Source organism: Tenebrio molitor, chromosome 4 (genome assembly GCF_963966145.1).
Source record: "Tenebrio molitor chromosome 4, icTenMoli1.1, whole genome shotgun sequence".
Classification (NCBI taxonomy): Eukaryota; Metazoa; Arthropoda; class Insecta; order Coleoptera; family Tenebrionidae; genus Tenebrio; species Tenebrio molitor.
The window spans coordinates 26,671,944-26,689,270 of record NC_091049.1 but is presented as its reverse complement, the minus strand read 5'-3'; the positions used below and the strand labels follow the sequence as shown (position 1 = coordinate 26,689,270).

Here is a 17,327-nt window from a genome sequence, read left to right as displayed (position 1 = left end):
GGGGGTAGGTCGAAAAAATAATAAGGGAACATGGAAATTTGACTTTACCGTTTGAAAGGGCATGTGTTTTTATTTCGGAAACGATGTTTACTATTTTCGGATTTTTCCAATATGGCGGACTTATAAAGTTATTTACCTCTTCATAGATCGACGGCGATAACTGCTGAAACTTTTAACAAAATAATCTCGGATCTTGCCATTGGAAATAACTCTCTAATAGTGACTACCGATTAGAGTTTGGTGTCAATCCGACTACGAGGGGTGGAAGAGGGTGGGGGTTGCTCGAAAAAATAATGAGGTAACATGAAAATTTGACATTACCAGTTGAAAGGGCATGTGTTTTTATGTTGGAAATGATATGTACTATTTGCGAGAATGTCCAATATGGCGGCTTATAAAGTTATTTACGTGTTTATAGTTCGGCGGTAATAACTGGTAAAAATTTTAACAGAAAATTAGGTAGGTATCTCGGGTCAATTCAGATTGGTTTAAATTGATGTCGGGTAAGTTACTAGGGCGGGTCTTCGACTCGGCTCCATCCCAATTTTTCTTATTTCTTCTGGAACGTTTTGGCACATTTCAACGATGAAAATTGTTTTTTTCCAAATTTGTTGATATTATTACCATAGTACCCACGGCAACCTCCGCATTTTGTGTATTGTGACGCCCCTCGAATAATTTTTGAATTTATTAAAACTTCTGATAAGATGTTAGTGTTAGAAAAAATCTTGAAGACAACGCGTGTTTTATAGTTTAAAAATCTCGATCTATTAAATCCTCGCTCCCTGCGGTCGCTCTGATTTAAACTACGATCTCGATTTTTAAATATAAAACCCTTGTTGTCTTAATAGCTATAACCGCCTGGTTTTTTTGTTTCAATTAAAAAAATAGATAAAAAAATACGAAGCACGTATTTTTTACTTCATTTTTTGTATTAATTTTATATTTAAATTTCATATAATTTGAAAAAGATAGGCAAATTAACTGTGTAGCCTTGGCGAAACCTGCCAGTCTAGCAATTAAAAAATCAAAGGAAATGTCAAAAAAACGCGTTATCGTTTTTTTAGATATGGCTTAACCAAGCTACGCCTCATTTTTCCTATCGTTCAAATAACTCGAAAATTAATGCATAATGACGTATTTGTACACGCTCGCAGCTGACGTAATAGAACAAAATAATAATAAAATTATAATCAAGATATCAATTCATATTTAATTAATATTGTTAATAATAATGTGCTTTCTTCAAATATATGCTATAAAATCTCTGATTTAACTGACATGTAAAAAATTGTCAAAAAATTATCGATAATTTGTTGCCGTGAAAAATTATCGCGTAATTCCAATTTGATTGGTCCAATTTTAAAAAATAGAGCATTTTCATTGGTCAGATTTTAATGAGTAGTAAAGAAATTGATAATTGTAAAATGAGCCATCGCTTGTTCTAAGGCCACCTGATAACACTTAAAAGGAACATGCAATCAAAACTTTTCGACAGTCGTTCTCTAGGTATTCTGAAGCCATGACTAGTCCAGAACACAAAGAAAACCACACCATACCCATGCGTTTGATTTTATCCACTCTGGTGTTAATTTTCTTCTTGACATACAACTGGAGTAGGCGATGGCTTTACTATTATGGATCAAAAATCAAAGGTCCTTTCGCTTGGCCCATCATAGGGAGCACCTATCTCTTCATCGGAGGATACAAAGGTTGTAGTTCTTCTTCTCACTAACAAACACCAAGCAATCTCACTTCATCCAGATTCTTACAAAATTTTGACGAACCTGATCGATTCCCAACCGCCAATTTTCAAACTCTGGATGGGCATCAAGCTGGTCGTTCTCACAACACAACCAACTCACGCTGAAGTCATTCTCAAAACTTGTTTTAATCGATTAGGAACCATCAAACATATGGAAGAATTGTTCCAAACGGGTCTATTCACGTCACCAGGTCAGTATTCAATCGTTTGTGACATCAATTTCGACAATTGTTGTCTTTTACAAAGCTGACATATGGAGGACACGCAGGAGAATTATTAATAAAAGTTTCAACACAAATATTTTAAATGCGTACGTCGATATTTTCGACAAACGTGCCAGACACTTGATGCAACATTTTGAAGAGAAATGTGACGGAAACTATATTGACGTGCTGGAGGCATTTATCAGTTGCTCTTTGGGCACTGCTTGTGGTGAGTTGTTGACATTTTGTGTCACGTTTTATTGAAGAATTTTATGTAGAGACACTCTTCGATGTAGACTCCAATTTAATCACCGGCCAAGATCGATACATTGCAAACGTCAGCAGGTAATCGATTCATGAGTAGTTTCTGATTGACAGAACATTGTTTCAGAATGGCCGAAATCCTCCTCATTCGTGCCAGTAATATATGGCTTCATCCAAATTTTATCTGGAAATACAGCTCTTTGCGCAAAGAACTTACCACCATCAATCGAGAAAACTTCAATTTTCTTAGACAAGTAAATACAAAGATTTCTTTATCATGTTCATTATTTATAAATCCGCATTTTTAGATAATTCAAATGAAGAAAATGGACTCTGCTTTCTGCAAAAACACTTACAGTGGTATGGACTGTTTCTTGTGCGGGAGAAATGTGAACAATTTTTTCTAGGTTCCGGTGGCAAAGAGAAATTGTTTCTGAATAACTTGCTCAATCTAGAATCTGAATCAGAAAAATTATCTGAAACGGATGTCGTGGATGAGATGCACACAATTCTATGTGCTGCTAGTGAAACGATTGCTATTACTGTTGGTTTACTTTTAAGTATGATGGGATTATATCCCACTATTCAGGTCGGTGTTTTTTAGCAACATTATAAAAGGTTTATTGTTGTTTTTCTTTCCTCACAGAAAAGTATCCAAGAGGAACTTGACTCGATATTTGGTAGTAGCGAGAGAAATGTCACTGTAGAAGATGTCAACAAGATGTATTGTTTAGAACGTGTTATCAAAGAAACCATGAGATTATTTCCTGCTGTCCCGTTCATCAAAAGAGCTGTTGACAAGGACATACAATTAGGTAGAAACATATTGATTTTGAAAATTGGTGTTTCCTCCGAAATTTAGCTTTCTTGAAAAGTTTTTGAGCTTTAATAACTAAACAATAGTTGCTTTATAAATTGTTTAGCAAAATTAACTCTCAGAAAGTGTTCTAGTTTCCATCTCCTCATTTTCAACAGTTGTAAAGTATTTTTATTGTTCCTTCTGAATTATGTGTACAGATTCGCACGTCCTCCCAAAAGACAGTGAAGTGTATATTCCAGTGATGTCCCTTCACAGAAGACCAGATCTTTGGAAAGATCCTCTAGTCTTCGATCCCGACAGGTTTCTTGCAGAAAGCGAAGCAAGTAGACCTGCGTATGCTTATCTTCCTTTTAGTAGCGGCACCAAAAATTGCATTGGTACGTAATTAAAGAAAAGGAAAGAAACGGTTTTTGTGGATTCAAAATTAATACAGATTAGATTGTCCCTCGGAAATCTGAACAGATTTCGTTTTAGGTTTCAAGTACGCCATGTTGTCGATGAAAACCACATTGGCGGTATTCTTTAAACATTACGAGATCCAGTCTAGTAAATATAAATCGATCGAAGAATTAGACTTCTGGGTGAAAATCGTCGCATATCCGAAAGGAGGGTGCAGAGTGAAGATGAAAAAAAGAGAAAAGAAATGTTTATAACATTTTGTTATGACTTATGATATTGGTTTGCCAATTAAAAATGTAAAGAGAGAAACAGAAAAAATCTGCTTAATATGTCGGGGTAGTTATGTTTTGTTTATATTTGTTGAATTTGTTACACTCTTCTCTGTTGTTTTATCTTGTACACAAATTAAATTATTTTATCTTCATGGCGCCTTTGTGTATCTCTATAACCTCTACAGAAACGGTTGAACTGGCTTCTTTTTGTAACCGAAATTGAAACACTTCAAATCCAAGGAAGTGAAATGTCCACAGGCGGCTCGACTGAGTCAAATGTAAAATGATTTGGAGCATTTCTCACGATTATTTATCAATAATTACACGAAATATTTAATAATTAAATTATTCCTATTAAAAAGAGCATATAATAAAGCGAAAAAATTAAATTATTACCCAACCGGTGCAACCGTGGTGTAACACGATTCGCCCATGTGTATGGATGACAGATATCAAAATCAAAAATAGCAAGATGGCCGTTCAACCTTAAAAAGTAAATTTTAGACTTTAGTAGACTTTACTAATATCATTGACTCTTCAAGTACTAATAATATTACAAGAGAACTTAAAATTTGAAAACTTTAAGATTGAAAATTGTCATTTTACTGTAACTGCAGCAAAAGAAAATAAATGAGTTCTTGTCCGATTTTTTTTGTGATACGCTTGAAGCTAAAATAATATACATCATCCAGAGTAGAAGGTAATTTTGTGCTAAGCCCAGAGATTGAAGACCGAGACGAAGTCGAGGTCGGCAACTGGGTGAATCGCTTTTAATATTCATGTAAATAACAAAGCAACAAACACTCTAGGTGCAAAATATGTGACTTTTAACTTATCAGCCAAGACGAAAAATGTACAGTTTAATAGTATATTATAGAACGAGTTTTATAAGTGTTGATTTGGCGCACGAGTCCCAGGTGTAGAAAACGACCCGTAGGGGAGTTTTCTATGGGACGAGAGCGCCAATACCCTTATAAAACCAGTTTTTTATGTTATTTTTTAAAATTTGCACCCTTTTCAAATTTTCAAATTCTAGGGAATTTCGTATTAATTCGTAATTCAAGGTAACGGATGGATTAATATGGAACTTTTTTGGTGTAATACACTGAAATATTGATAAAAATTTCATTAAAGTACAGTGTACTTTTACAAGGCCATAAACGACTCCTACTGACTGACGTTTACCTATAGACGTATTATAAACGCAAATTCTAAAAAGTTAAATAAAATATAATTTAATTTTTATTGTTGGTGAGTCATTGTCTGTTAGTTTGCATAAACAATAAATGCAAATGTTCTTTCGTTGATAAAAGAGTAATTTAAAGTGTACTAACATTTATTGTAAAATTTACAAAGATAATTTTAAGTAAGAATATGGGTTGTTATTAATTCTACTACCATAAGCAGATATCATATTAAGATTATTCACAAAAAATTACACCAAATTATGTGGTTGCAATAATAATACTCTTCCAGATCTCAGAACGATTTAATCAAAAACATTTTTCCTGTTGGCAAAAGCAATGACACCAACCAAATTTTATTAATATTATTGGCAATGAATGACACATAAACAGTTTTGTCAGTCAATGTTTTCTGTATTGTCAACACTAAATGATAATCTAAAGTTTTATACGTAGTTAGTAATACAGTGTTTACATAGGAATGTCGGATCCTGTAGGCGTTGAAAGTTTGCCGACTCTTTCACCAGAAATCGAATAATGTTGTCTGATCTACGATATGCAACGCTCAGAACAACTTGGTTTTACTGGTTTCCTAGCTTGACAAAAAGGTGATTTACAAAGAATATCAAATAAAAATGAAATAATGAAATACATTACTGATGGGTCTCAACACTCAACAAATTACGTATTTATTGAGCACTTAAGAAGAAAGTAAATAACATCAGTGTCTCAGTTAAAAAAGTAACAATGAAAATTAAAGAAATGGCTCGAACTATCCTCCATTTTGCTCTGAACTATATCTTTTCACTCTCACTTTTTTATTTTCAAAAACATTTTATCTACTTTGAATCGAAACAGACTTGTGCAATTTATTTTTTCAAGGTAGGGATGACGAAAATGAAATGTCAAAATAAGCGTCAAAACAATACGAATTTTAACTTAAGTTGTTGTTTCCGTGGAACATACAATTGTTGCAAACATTAAACGTGTCTTGGCCAGTTAGACTAATCTCTGGTAAATTGCTGTCCACAACATTTTGGCTAAAATTGCTTTTACCGCGAACTATTGTGATTTTATTCGTGTCGTCGAATGGCGCCATTCCAAACAATGACATTTGTTACCAACCACGGCAAAATACCCCAAATTTGAAAAATTGTTCATTTTCGCTTAAAAGGTGCAAAAGTTATCTAGCTTTGGAACAAGCTTTTTCTTTTTAGAATAAACAGACCAGGTACGCAAGAAACAATCAAGCAACACTTCGAAGCGGAAATGAGGTTAAGTTGACATTGGAAATTGCTTTGGAAAAGACGATGGCTCTACTACTACGCTGCAAGACTTCCAGGAAAACTCTAATCAAAACCCAAATAATTTCATGTTTGGACAAAATCCTAAAAACAATTGGCACCAAATCGGGCGAGTAGTGTACACCGTAATCGTTGTGGTTGCAGCATTTTATTACCGACTCCTCCAATACATCGACACTCACCCCGAAGTCTTCAAGATCTGGTTTGGTCCCGATCTCCACATCGTCACGTCACGCCTGAACGACGCCGACATCATTCTCACAGATTATCTGGAGAAGTCTTCTTCTTACCGATTTGGACATCTGTGTTTCGGGAACGGTCTGGTGACATCACGAGGTACGCTACCGATTTGCAAGAAATCAAAAATGATGAAGTGTTTGTAGTGAACGTGTGGAAAGGTCGCAGAAAGACGATCAATCAGACGTTCAACCAGAGAATCTTGAATTCGTACACTGAGGCATTTGTCAAACACTCCAACAGGTTTATGGATGATGTCAGAAAGACCTACAGAGGAAGGCCGATCAAGTTGTTGCCTAAAATTTGGCAACACTCTGTCAACGCTTTCTGTGGTAAGATTTGTTCAAAGGTGAAGGGTTGAAGTTGATGGTTTGTTGGTAGAATCGTTCGCTGACATCAGTCCAGAGCTAGTGATAGTGCAAGAGAAGTACATAATGAAAGTTAGAAGGTAAATAAAAGAATTATGAGGATAAGGGCAATAAATGTGGTTTGTTGTTCAAGATATGAAGAGATCGTGGTGGAGCGCTCTTTAAAGCCATGGCTGTTTCCCAATTTTATTTTCTATCATTCTATGTTGGGGGAAAGCTTCGAAGAATTGGCTCATTTCATGTGGCCTTTCATCAATCAGGTACTACTTTCTTCTAAAGCTAAAACAATATCGAGAATATCTTGTTTCAGTTGATGGACCTGAAGAGAAAAATATTTAGTTACGAGCCTGACCTCTCTGGTAATCTCTTTCGATTTCGCTTTGGGACAAGTCATTATCGCAACTTTGCAGATGACCATTTGAGGAGCAAACCTTATTTGAATCACTTGTTTGGCCTACTCGCCGAAAGGAAACTAAACGAGAATGACGTTTCTGCTGAACTTCAGAATATGATCATCGCCGGTACCGAAACATCAACGTACGCTTTGTGCTTCACAATTCTGATACTGGCGATGTATCCTGAAGTTCAGAAGAACGTCCAGAAAGAACTTGACTCGTTGTTTGGAGAAAGTGACAGAGATCCCACTTTGGAGGACGTCAACAACATGGACTATCTGGAGAGAGTCATCAAAGAATCGCTGAGATTCTTTCCACCAATTCCTTTTGTGATGCGATATATAGACAAAACAATCGAAATCGGTACAACTGCACTTTCGACAAGATTTCTGCTTCTACTAACACACTTTCAGATTCTCAAGTGTTTCCATTTAGATCAAACGTCATCATTCCCATGATGAAGATCCATATGAGACCTGACATGTGGCCTGACCCATCCCGATTTGATCCAGACAGATTCTTACCAGAAGAGGTGGAAAAGAGACACCGTTGTGCGTATATGCCGTTCAGTCACGGATCCAGAAATTGTCCAGGTAAAAGACAACTCTCAAGGACAAGTTGCGACTCCAACTGAGAGCATTTTAGGTTGGAAAATTGGAATTACGGGAATGAAGATTAATCTTTCCAGTCTTCTTAAAGTCTACACAGTAAAACCTGTGCTTTACAATACTATAAAAGAGATTGAACTGGATTATGCCATTCTGATGATGCCCAAAGATGAGAGTCAAGATTTGCTAGAAAAGGGGAAGAAGTTGGTCGTAAACAGTTCCGACAGTAATAAGTTAGGTTGTACGTTGTAATTGCGCCTTGGTCAAATTCTGCCAAGAAATACCTAAATAGATTTATTTATTGTTAAAGCAGTAGCTTCTAAGAAATTGTAAAGTCCGCACACTTTAAGGAGAACACGTTGAGTCATCCAAATCTGTCCGTGAAGTTTTGTCCAGTGGCGTATCACTTGCGTTCAGAAATGGGGGCATACGTTTTTATTTGAATTATTGTGATACCGTTTTTATCAATACTAACCTCGCTCAAATAAAGAAATAAAAATTATTTAGTTCTGAAAAGAGCTGATTTTATTGCAATAGAAAACAACCCTGAAATCACGAAACAACGACACGAACACTGGCAAAGCAGATCACGAATGAACGTACGCCTCTGACGCCGCATGGCCGGTAAGCGAAGCGGTTCTACCTTCCCTCCCTAAAAATCGAAGAATGGACTCGACCAACGTAGTTGCGTCTGCGGCGCAACTTTATTGGTGTGTTCTCCTTAAAGTGTTGGCACTCTACAACTTCTATTCGGAGTTGATTTTATATTGAAATATATTTTGTAGCAATTTTTTATCTCTTTGTCATTATTTCAATAATTCCTAAGTCCACAGATGTTTTTTTGGTCCGGATGTACCTTATAACTTGCTTGCAACTTTATTTGTGTATACAGGCTGGTTAAAAAATCGCGAAACAACGCCATTGTGCATTATTCAGAGACACCCTCTGAGCATGCGAAAAGTGTTAAAAAAAATTCTATCTCGTAATTCTTTAAAGATATTGTAACCTTTCTACTTCCTTGACTTTTCCTCGATGATTTTTTTTCCTCCCTCATTTGGTGTATTGTTGGTTGCCGCATTCCCTCGGATGAAATTTTGCGGAAAAATACGAAACAAAAATAATGAGAAAAGAAATATTTATGGATCCTATGTTGTGTTTTATTTTTCATTTTGTTCAATTAAGCTCTAACGAGAGGCCGTACCTTTGGAAGGTTTTCAAAGATGAAATTAAAACCATTGCACACACTTCACTTAAATTTTATTTAACAAATAATCGAGTGTGGTGGAATTTGGTCCCAACAAATGACAGAAATAAATAAATGAATTTAATAACAGAATTTGGTGAAAATTTGACCCAATGAGATTTGACTCGCGCCCCTCGAATGGAGATCTTGCTCATGAATAAATGACTAAGCTGGGCAAATAAAGGAGTTTATGGCGCGAACAGCATTATACGAGTTTGAGATGCGAACTATGTGATCCGATTTAGATTTGACTTGTTTCTCCCATTACATTGAACCCGACGCGATGCCCTGGAATCTCATAGATCACCCCGGTCTACTCCGGTGGTCGAAAATAAAAGGGAAAAAAGGTTCTAACAGGGCCAAAGGGTACCTCTCTTCACGTGTCAGCTGGCCTAGTTTGGTCACTGTCCCGTTTACGGGTGACATGGCGGTTTGTGCACTTATGCCGGACCACAGCTAATTGAGTGCGACGGACACTGGCGGTAGCTTCCCGAACTCGAGAATCCAAGACATAAATAATGAATGGAAATGTTTTGTAATAATTGCATACTAGTTCCCCTTGACAAGAGCACGTTTCCCCAATCGGTAAATGCAAGAAGATCACATACTTCGCGGTAAAGAAATTAATATAAGATTCTAAAGAGTCACGTGGTCATCAAAAGCTCAAAGAAAATAATATAATCTTTACTTTAGAACGATAAAGAACTAAACGCTGTTTGACTAATTAAATCGCGACTACAAATAATGTACAAGAATTAGAGAAATAATTTACCTTGTGACTGTAAAGAACGTGGTCACAAAATGGCTGCTGGAAGTACTGAACCTACCTCCAACTACTTTGGAGATCAAACTCCGAGTGAATCAAGAAAAGCCCAGTTTCCCGTCCCGCAATCGGTTTTATCATTTCTGGCGCACCCCACTTTCGCAACCCCTACTTGACCAAAGTGACCAATCAGCTCGGTTCTACTTTACGCCGATCGCGACACCCTTTCGATATCTCTAGAACTTTTGAAATTACAGTTTCCGTTTTCCACCCATGATTTAAATGTTTAAATTTAGACTTTTGTTAGGACCAGACCGAATGTACATAATTTGTTGTTGAATTAGAACTCTGAAAAAGAACACTAACTTACTGACTCTATACAATAATAAACCTCAACATCAAGAAACAAACACAATTAAAAAATGGAACAAATAGAATTAAACAGGAACACTGAATTACCGACTCTATACAGTAATAAAGAATCAGCACCAAGAATTTAAACAGAATTAAAATGAAACAAACAGAATTAAACTGAAACAAACATAATAAACATGAAACAAACAGAATTAAAATAGAACAAATTAACTTTATTTTGAAACCTAAATTGGGCTTGAAACGCTGTTACGTAATTGTCATAGCATGCAACTAAATTCCGTTGATCTGCTACTTCTAAAAATTGTTCTACATTGGTTTGATTCCCCAAAACCGTTCTAATTAATAATTACTTCGTAAATTTCATCCTCTCTCTCTCACTCACACGTCTGATTTCTACGACTACCTGGCTTTACCGTTATAATACCCGGTCCTCTGTGTTTTCTACCGAATCCCTTTCTACTTTGCTTTGTTAATTTTCTAACTAAAGTGCAAACGATTCTAGTTATTTTCTACGATAAAGCGCTCTGTTTTTTTAATTTGCAATTCTCGCCCTTTTATTACAAATATGCCACAAATTTGAGAATGCTAAAAAAAGTAAAATAACCTAATGAACATTTATTTTGTTGTTCTCTCAATTTGAAACCTGCTAACATCAAATTCATTAATTCAATTATCCCCTGATTTTAACTGGACTCCCCAAATTGTTGAACGAGTAAATTTTGCAATGTTTCTTTTCCCATAAAAACTGTTATCTTTGTGTTGTGTTCGGACAGGACTTGTACCTGCATTTTCAAAGAAAGGTTGGCAGATTTCACTTGAGGAATGTGGTGCCGACACGGCTTCAATAAAATTTACAACTGACCAGCATTTCCGTCGCAAATGAACGGTATTTAAAATATTTCGTTGAAATTATTTTAAAATTAAAATTCTTAATTTATCGAACCTATTTGGACCGTTACAATATGGAGGCTATAAATTGTGTAAATTTATTGAAAATACTCTAAAAATAGACTACAATGGCAGAAATTTCAATATTGTTCAAAAAGGAAACAATTTTTGCCTATGGAGAGTGTCGTACCTAAGAACTTCAATGACACAGTTCGTTTTCTCGTGGAACACTATCCAAATGTAGGGTTTACAAAATTTAATTTAGGGTTCAGAGAGTGAAAACACAGGAAGCGTACCTACGTGAACTAAATTACCTTGCTAAAATATCCCGATCGTGTTTTAGTCCTTTATGGAAGAATTAAACCATCCAGTATAATAAAGTAGCCACGTTTAACACAGTTTTTTTTCTTTTTTCCTGTCTTTCAAGGTATTTTTTATTAACGATCAATTTTTTGACATAAACCTTAAGTGATTCAACATTTTTAAAAGGTATGTAAAAATTAGGTTTTTTTTAAAACTTGGGGTATTGCGTTATTGGGATTTTACTCTTCATCGTCTAAAATATCGGCATTTTAAATTTCACAAAAACCCGTTGGAAAATAACCGAGATATTAGGCTCGTAAGCTTAGCTGAGACACCCTGTATAACCCCGGTCCGACCCTCTGTAGAGACCCCTGGTTAAGAGAAGACTTCCGTGGGTGTAGGAGCATTGGCTTCCTGTGTATGGAGGAAAACCTCTGAAAAAAACCTACGGCCGGCTATGGATTCGAACCCCGAACCTCCCGAGTTTGAATCGGGACCGCCTCTCACGCGGCCGCAGTGGTCGGCACCCCAAACGTTTGCAGCAAAACCTCTCTACCATCGCTATTAGCATGAATGAAGCCACGCCCCACATTTTCACCACATGAGGAGCTTTCACGCAAAACTAGACAAGTCCACTCCTGGTCCGATTTGAATTAGAAACGGAATCTCACACTTCTTGGTGAACTCTACAGTACACTAAGATTATTTCCATGCAAAATTGATAAATCCATGTCAGAAAGATGCCATAAATTCAGATTTTCGAGCAAAAGAGAACAAGTCATTATACAGTGTTTTTAACTAAGGTGTGTCAAGCAAAACTTAACAAGTCCCGTTCCCTATACACGTGGTTGAATAGATTTATCTTGCAAAATGCAACAAGTCCACAACATTATAAATGCATTTTTGAATAAATTATTTTCTGATACGTGCGCTGCCCTCTATGATGTAGCAGAGACACTAAGTTATACTGAAAGAACTGCTTTACCAATTCCACCACATGAAATTTTTCGCCCATTTCTGCAACACATGAAATTTCGCGCTCAAAATTAGGTTTATGAGGTTAGTGAGGTTATGACTTATGGTTTTATATTCTTGTGTTGTTGTGTTAATAATAATTATTAATATTATGGATATAAGTTGTTACGCCACTTTCGACCGCGGACTAGCTCAAGCCGAGAAGGTCGGGGTTCGGGGGGTGGGATCAATTAAATTTATACGTGTCCCTGGAGAACATTCAGCCTTTATTAAAAAAAGAGAAACAAAAAAAATGATTCTAAACAGAATGAAATGGAAGAAAAAAAAGAAAATGGAAACTTAAATTAAAGGTACATTAAGGCTGGTGGCCTGTGGAGACGTGAGTCCTTGAACAAAAAAAACAACAAAAAAAAACACAGAGAGAATGAGGCACACTCGTAAGACCAATGGGGGGGTGTCGTTCGCCACACCAGAAGATGTCGTTCGCCGCCACACGAAAGGATGTCGGAAGTTACCCCTTCAGACGGGGACTTACCTCACAGGGGTCGATGAATCCCGGCAGAGCTCCGCGATGGTCCAGTGCGCACTGTCCTCGAGGAGTCCCGGTGATGAAAATGACTCCGCTGCAGGCGTCAAACCTGAAACAAGAGGATAACCTCCGACCGAAAAAAAGTGGGCAACACAGTGAACGATACGACAGAAAAAGGCGGTCTGTTCGGGTTTTTTTTCTTCCTAGCTGCCGATGACCTCGTGGTTGATCCGCTTCCGCGTGTTCGGTCCTAGCGAGTCCAGAGCACCACGTCCAAATCCGTCCACCGAAGGAAACGACGACGACACTCGGCCCGGGAACACTCCAGCACGGCTTGCACTATCAAGGTCGGGTTTCCAAGGAACGTGGGGTAGACTCGGAGGAGCAGCACACGGGTTGTCTCGGCAAAACTAGTACCGATCACCCAAACGGAATGCCCGGTGGCGCCTTCCGGTACCTACCACGCAAGTGCCGCAGGTACTGTCAAAAACGTCCTCCCATTGGTCTTATGAAAACGGATGGCCCGAACGTCCACAGACATACCCAAAATGAGTGATGAAGTTTTCCAACCGTATCACCTCCCCGTTACCAAAAAAAAAGGAGTAGCACGACGTGAAGCCTCGCACTACTCAAGAAGAAGAAAAACCAAAAAAAAGGGTGCACTGTATAGCCGTAGCTTGCTAAAACGATGGTGGCCTGAAGATACCATCGGAGTGAAAACAAAATGTCAAATCCAGTTTATGCGGTCTGATCGGGCTCGTTAGCTACTTTGAGGTCCTTAACGTGCCACGATCCTAGGCTATTTCGAGAGACGAAATCCTCTAACTCGTATACGTTCGGAGTAATTTGCCGACGGACGATACATTTCACGAATTTTGGCGCTAGTCCCGCCGCGAAGTGTTCTCCTCCTTTCGAGAGTACATAATTCTTTTTCCATACGACCTGTCCTTCCCGCAGGGTTAATGGTCGAGTCCGCAAATTGTATCGCTTCGCGCTGGTAACGTAAGCTTGATCCAAGCGTTTCTTGACACGGTCACATACGTTGGCTAAGTCTTGCAGATGCTCGTTGAGCGCATCTCTAGATCCGAAAGAGATTTCGGCGTCAACCGAAATGGGTTGAAGCCTCTTATGCAGTTTTCCGGACGCATATAACTTTCGACCAAAAGTGAGATACGCTGTACTAAACCCTGTGACTTCATGCACAGCCGTATTAATAGCAAAAGCGATCTTGTGGAGATTCAAATCCCAATCGCGATGCGAATGATTGTCTAGATACGAACGAATTGCCGTTTTGACTACCCTATTAATACGTTCTGTGGGGTTCGCTTGCGGATGATAATTCGGATTGAATGTAATCTCACAGTCGTACGACTCTACGAGTTTCCGAAAAGCTTTGCCGACATACTGTTTTCCGTTGTCGCATATCATTAACGCAGGCGTGCCTACGGTTAGAAAAATACGCTCCACATTTTCCTGGAGAGCGGAACTAGTAGCTGACCTTAGGGGTACGATAAACACGAACTTGGTGAAGCAATCTGCCACCACCAATATGAACCGATGACCTTTTTTAGACAGCGGAAAAGGTCCCATTAGATCCGTACACACTAACTCCCAAGGCTTTGTTACTACGCGACGTCCCATTCGTCCGTGCGGAGGTCTCTGTTCCGGCTTTTGGGAAGCGCACACGTCACACTTCTTGATGTAGCGCGCGATATCAGCGTTCATCTTTGGCCAGTAATACAGCGATGTCACTCGTTTTTGCGTTTTGAAATAGCCAAAATGACCGGCCGTAGCCGCATCATGATTTTCTTGCAGCGCCGCTTGTCGCAGCTCCTTAGGAATCACGAGCTTCCAATCCTCATCGGGATGTCCTGAAGGTACGCCAGATCTCGGTAAATAGAAAATTTTCCAATCGCGAACACAAAAACGAGGGTACTTATGAGGACGATCCATGATCCGATCCCGCAAAGAGTTATACCACTGGTCGGTGACTTGCCTCGGTACGTCGATTGCGCTGATGGCCCTCGAAAGCGCGTCAGGGACAACATTGGACGCACCCTTCCGATGTACAATATCGAACGAATACCCCTGCAACCGCAATGACCACCGTGCTAACCGACCTGATGGGTTCTGCAACTTATGCAGCCACAACAACGACGAGTGGTCTGTCACCACCGTGAATTTAATTCCTTCGAGATACGGTCGAAATTTCTCGATCCCATAGAGAACTGCTAAACACTCGAGTTCCGTCGCGGAATATTTACACTCAAGCGGCGAAAGCGCTCGACTCGCATACGCGATGACTTTTTCTCCATCTGGAAATGTTTGGGCTAAAACATAACCTAGACCAACTTGTGAGGCATCACATTGCAAAACAAAAGGCAGCGAAAAATCGGGTGAAGCCAAAATTGGGGCGGTAACAAGACAATTCTTGATGTCCAGGAAGGCTTGTTCCGCCTCGGGACTCCAACAAAAGCGTTGATTCTTCCGAGTCAACCGGGTTAATGGGGACACAATCGTTGAAAAATTTCGGACGAATTTGCGATACCAGGAAATTAAACCAACGAAACGTCGAAGCTCCTTCACGCTCGTGGGCCGAGGGTAATTCAACATACACTCGATCTTACTCGGATCGGTTCGCACTCCCCTCGAATCAACAATATGACCCAAATACCGCAGTTCGTCTTTAAGAAATTCGCATTTCTCGCGATTCATCGTTAGGCCGGCATTTGTTAACCGAGTTAAAACTTTTTCCAAAACGTCCAGATGTTGATGGAAATCAGGGGTGGCGACGATGACGTCGTCCAAATAGACAAAAACGAGAGGCTCTAGGTCTGCTCCAATCACGGTGTCCACGAAACGTTGCCAAGTCGCCGGTGCATTATGTAATCCAAAGGGCATGCGGGTGAACTGGAATAAACCTTTCCCGGGGACCGTAAAAGCTGTAATTTCCTTACTGGCTTCCGAAAGTGGGATTTGCCAATAAGCGCTCTTGACGTCTATCGAAGAGAAGTAGCGCGCGTTATGAAGACGAGTTAAAATGGAGTTCACGTATGGCAAGGGGTACGCATCTCGCTTACTGACTTGGTTAATCTTCCTGACAGCTTCCTCCGCAGAGTGCTGACGGTTTCGTGTCAGAAAGTCCACGCACTCTCATTTCATAAAGCAACTCGTCGCGAACAAGTCGGTGAGCATCCATGATAAAAAAAAAACTCGAAATCAAAATTCGGATCGAAAATCGAAATCAACCACCGGAACGTCAACAACACGTCCACAAGTCACCAACAAACTGTCTGATCGGTCTCCAGCGACACTGGGCGCCAAATTAATCCCAAAAGAACCCAAAAATGACGATTAGGCGTGACTGCGTCGATGTCAACAGAGATAAAGATCGGGCCCTAAACGTTTGGGCGCCAATTAATTTTGTTACGCCACTTTCGACCGCGGACTAGCTCAAGCCGAGAAGGTCGGGGTTCGGGGGGTGGGATCAATTAAATTTATACGTGTCCCTGGAGAACATTCAGCCTTTATTAAAAAAAGAGAAACAAAAAAAAAATGATTCTAAACAGAATGAAATGGAAGAAAAAAAAAGAAAATGGAAACTTAAATTAAAGGTACATTAAGGCTGGTGGCCTGTGGAGACGTGAGTCCTTGAACAAAAAAAAACAACAAAAAAAAACAACAAAAAAAAACACAGAGAGAATGAGGCACACTCGTAAGACCAATGGGGGGGTGTCGTTCGCCACACCAGAAGATGTCGTTCGCCGCCACACGAAAGGATGTCGGAAGTTACCCCTTCAGACGGGGACTTACCTCACAGGGGTCGATGAATCCCGGCAGAGCTCCGCGATGGTCCAGTGCGCACTGTCCTCGAGGAGTCCCGGTGATGAAAATGACTCCGCTGCAGGCGTCAAACCTGAAACAAGAGGATAACCTCCGACCGAAAAAAAGTGGGCAACACAGTGAACGATACGACAGAAAAAGGCGGTCTGTTCGGGTTTTTTTTCTTCCTAGCTGCCGATGACCTCGTGGCTGATCCGCTTCCGCGTGTTCGGTCCTAGCGAGTCCAGAGCACCACGTCCAAATCCGTCCACCGAAGGAAACGACGACGACACTCGGCCCGGGAACACTCCAGCACGGCTTGCACTATCAAGGTCGGGTTTCCAAGGAACGTGGGGTAGACTCGGAGGAGCAGCACACGGGTTGTCTCGGCAAAACTAGTACCGATCACCCAAACGGAATGCCCGGTGGCGCCTTCCGGTACCTACCACGCAAGTGCCGCAGGTACTGTCAAAAACGTCCTCCCATTGGTCTTATGAAAACGGATGGCCCGAACGTCCACAGACATACCCAAAATGAGTGATGAAGTTTTCCAACCGTATCAAAGTGACGTATCAGTTAGCACTGGGTCCAGAAAGAGGCAAAAGAAACC

General features: G+C 39.5%; 2 protein-coding genes across 6 annotated transcripts in view; one reads left to right on the top strand and one right to left on the bottom strand.

The window, feature by feature from the left end:
• Nucleotides 1-17,327, bottom strand: part of LOC138127779 (cytochrome P450 4C1-like) — a 32,186-nt gene that overhangs the window by 6,232 nt on the left and 8,627 nt on the right. The gene's annotated exons all lie outside the window — the stretch shown is intronic.
• On the top strand, nucleotides 864-9,324 carry LOC138128176 (cytochrome P450 4C1-like). The gene is made up of 17 exons (XM_069044359.1): nucleotides 864-1,712; nucleotides 1,765-1,956; nucleotides 2,012-2,197; nucleotides 2,247-2,313; nucleotides 2,360-2,486; nucleotides 2,541-2,592; nucleotides 2,640-2,821; nucleotides 2,879-3,047; nucleotides 3,250-3,429; nucleotides 3,527-3,700; nucleotides 6,356-6,547; nucleotides 6,595-6,780; nucleotides 6,830-6,896; nucleotides 6,950-7,076; nucleotides 7,127-7,175; nucleotides 7,227-7,804; nucleotides 7,857-9,324. Exons 1-16 carry the CDS (start codon nucleotides 1,523-1,525, stop codon nucleotides 7,667-7,669), a joined length of 2,583 nt encoding a protein of 860 aa, XP_068900460.1. The 5' UTR covers nucleotides 864-1,522; the 3' UTR covers nucleotides 7,670-7,804; nucleotides 7,857-9,324.

Coding starts and splice junctions, on each gene's coding strand:
- LOC138128176 (XM_069044359.1), top strand. CDS start 1,523: ATGACTAGTCCAGAACACAAAGAAAACCACACCATACCCATGCGTTTG. Junction 2,593..2,639: donor CTGCAAAAACACTTACAGTG/GTATGGACTGTT, acceptor AATTTTTTCTAG/GTTCCGGTGGCAAAGAGAAA. Junction 6,548..6,594: donor CGGTCTGGTGACATCACGAG/GTACGCTACCGA, acceptor AAGTGTTTGTAG/TGAACGTGTGGAAAGGTCGC.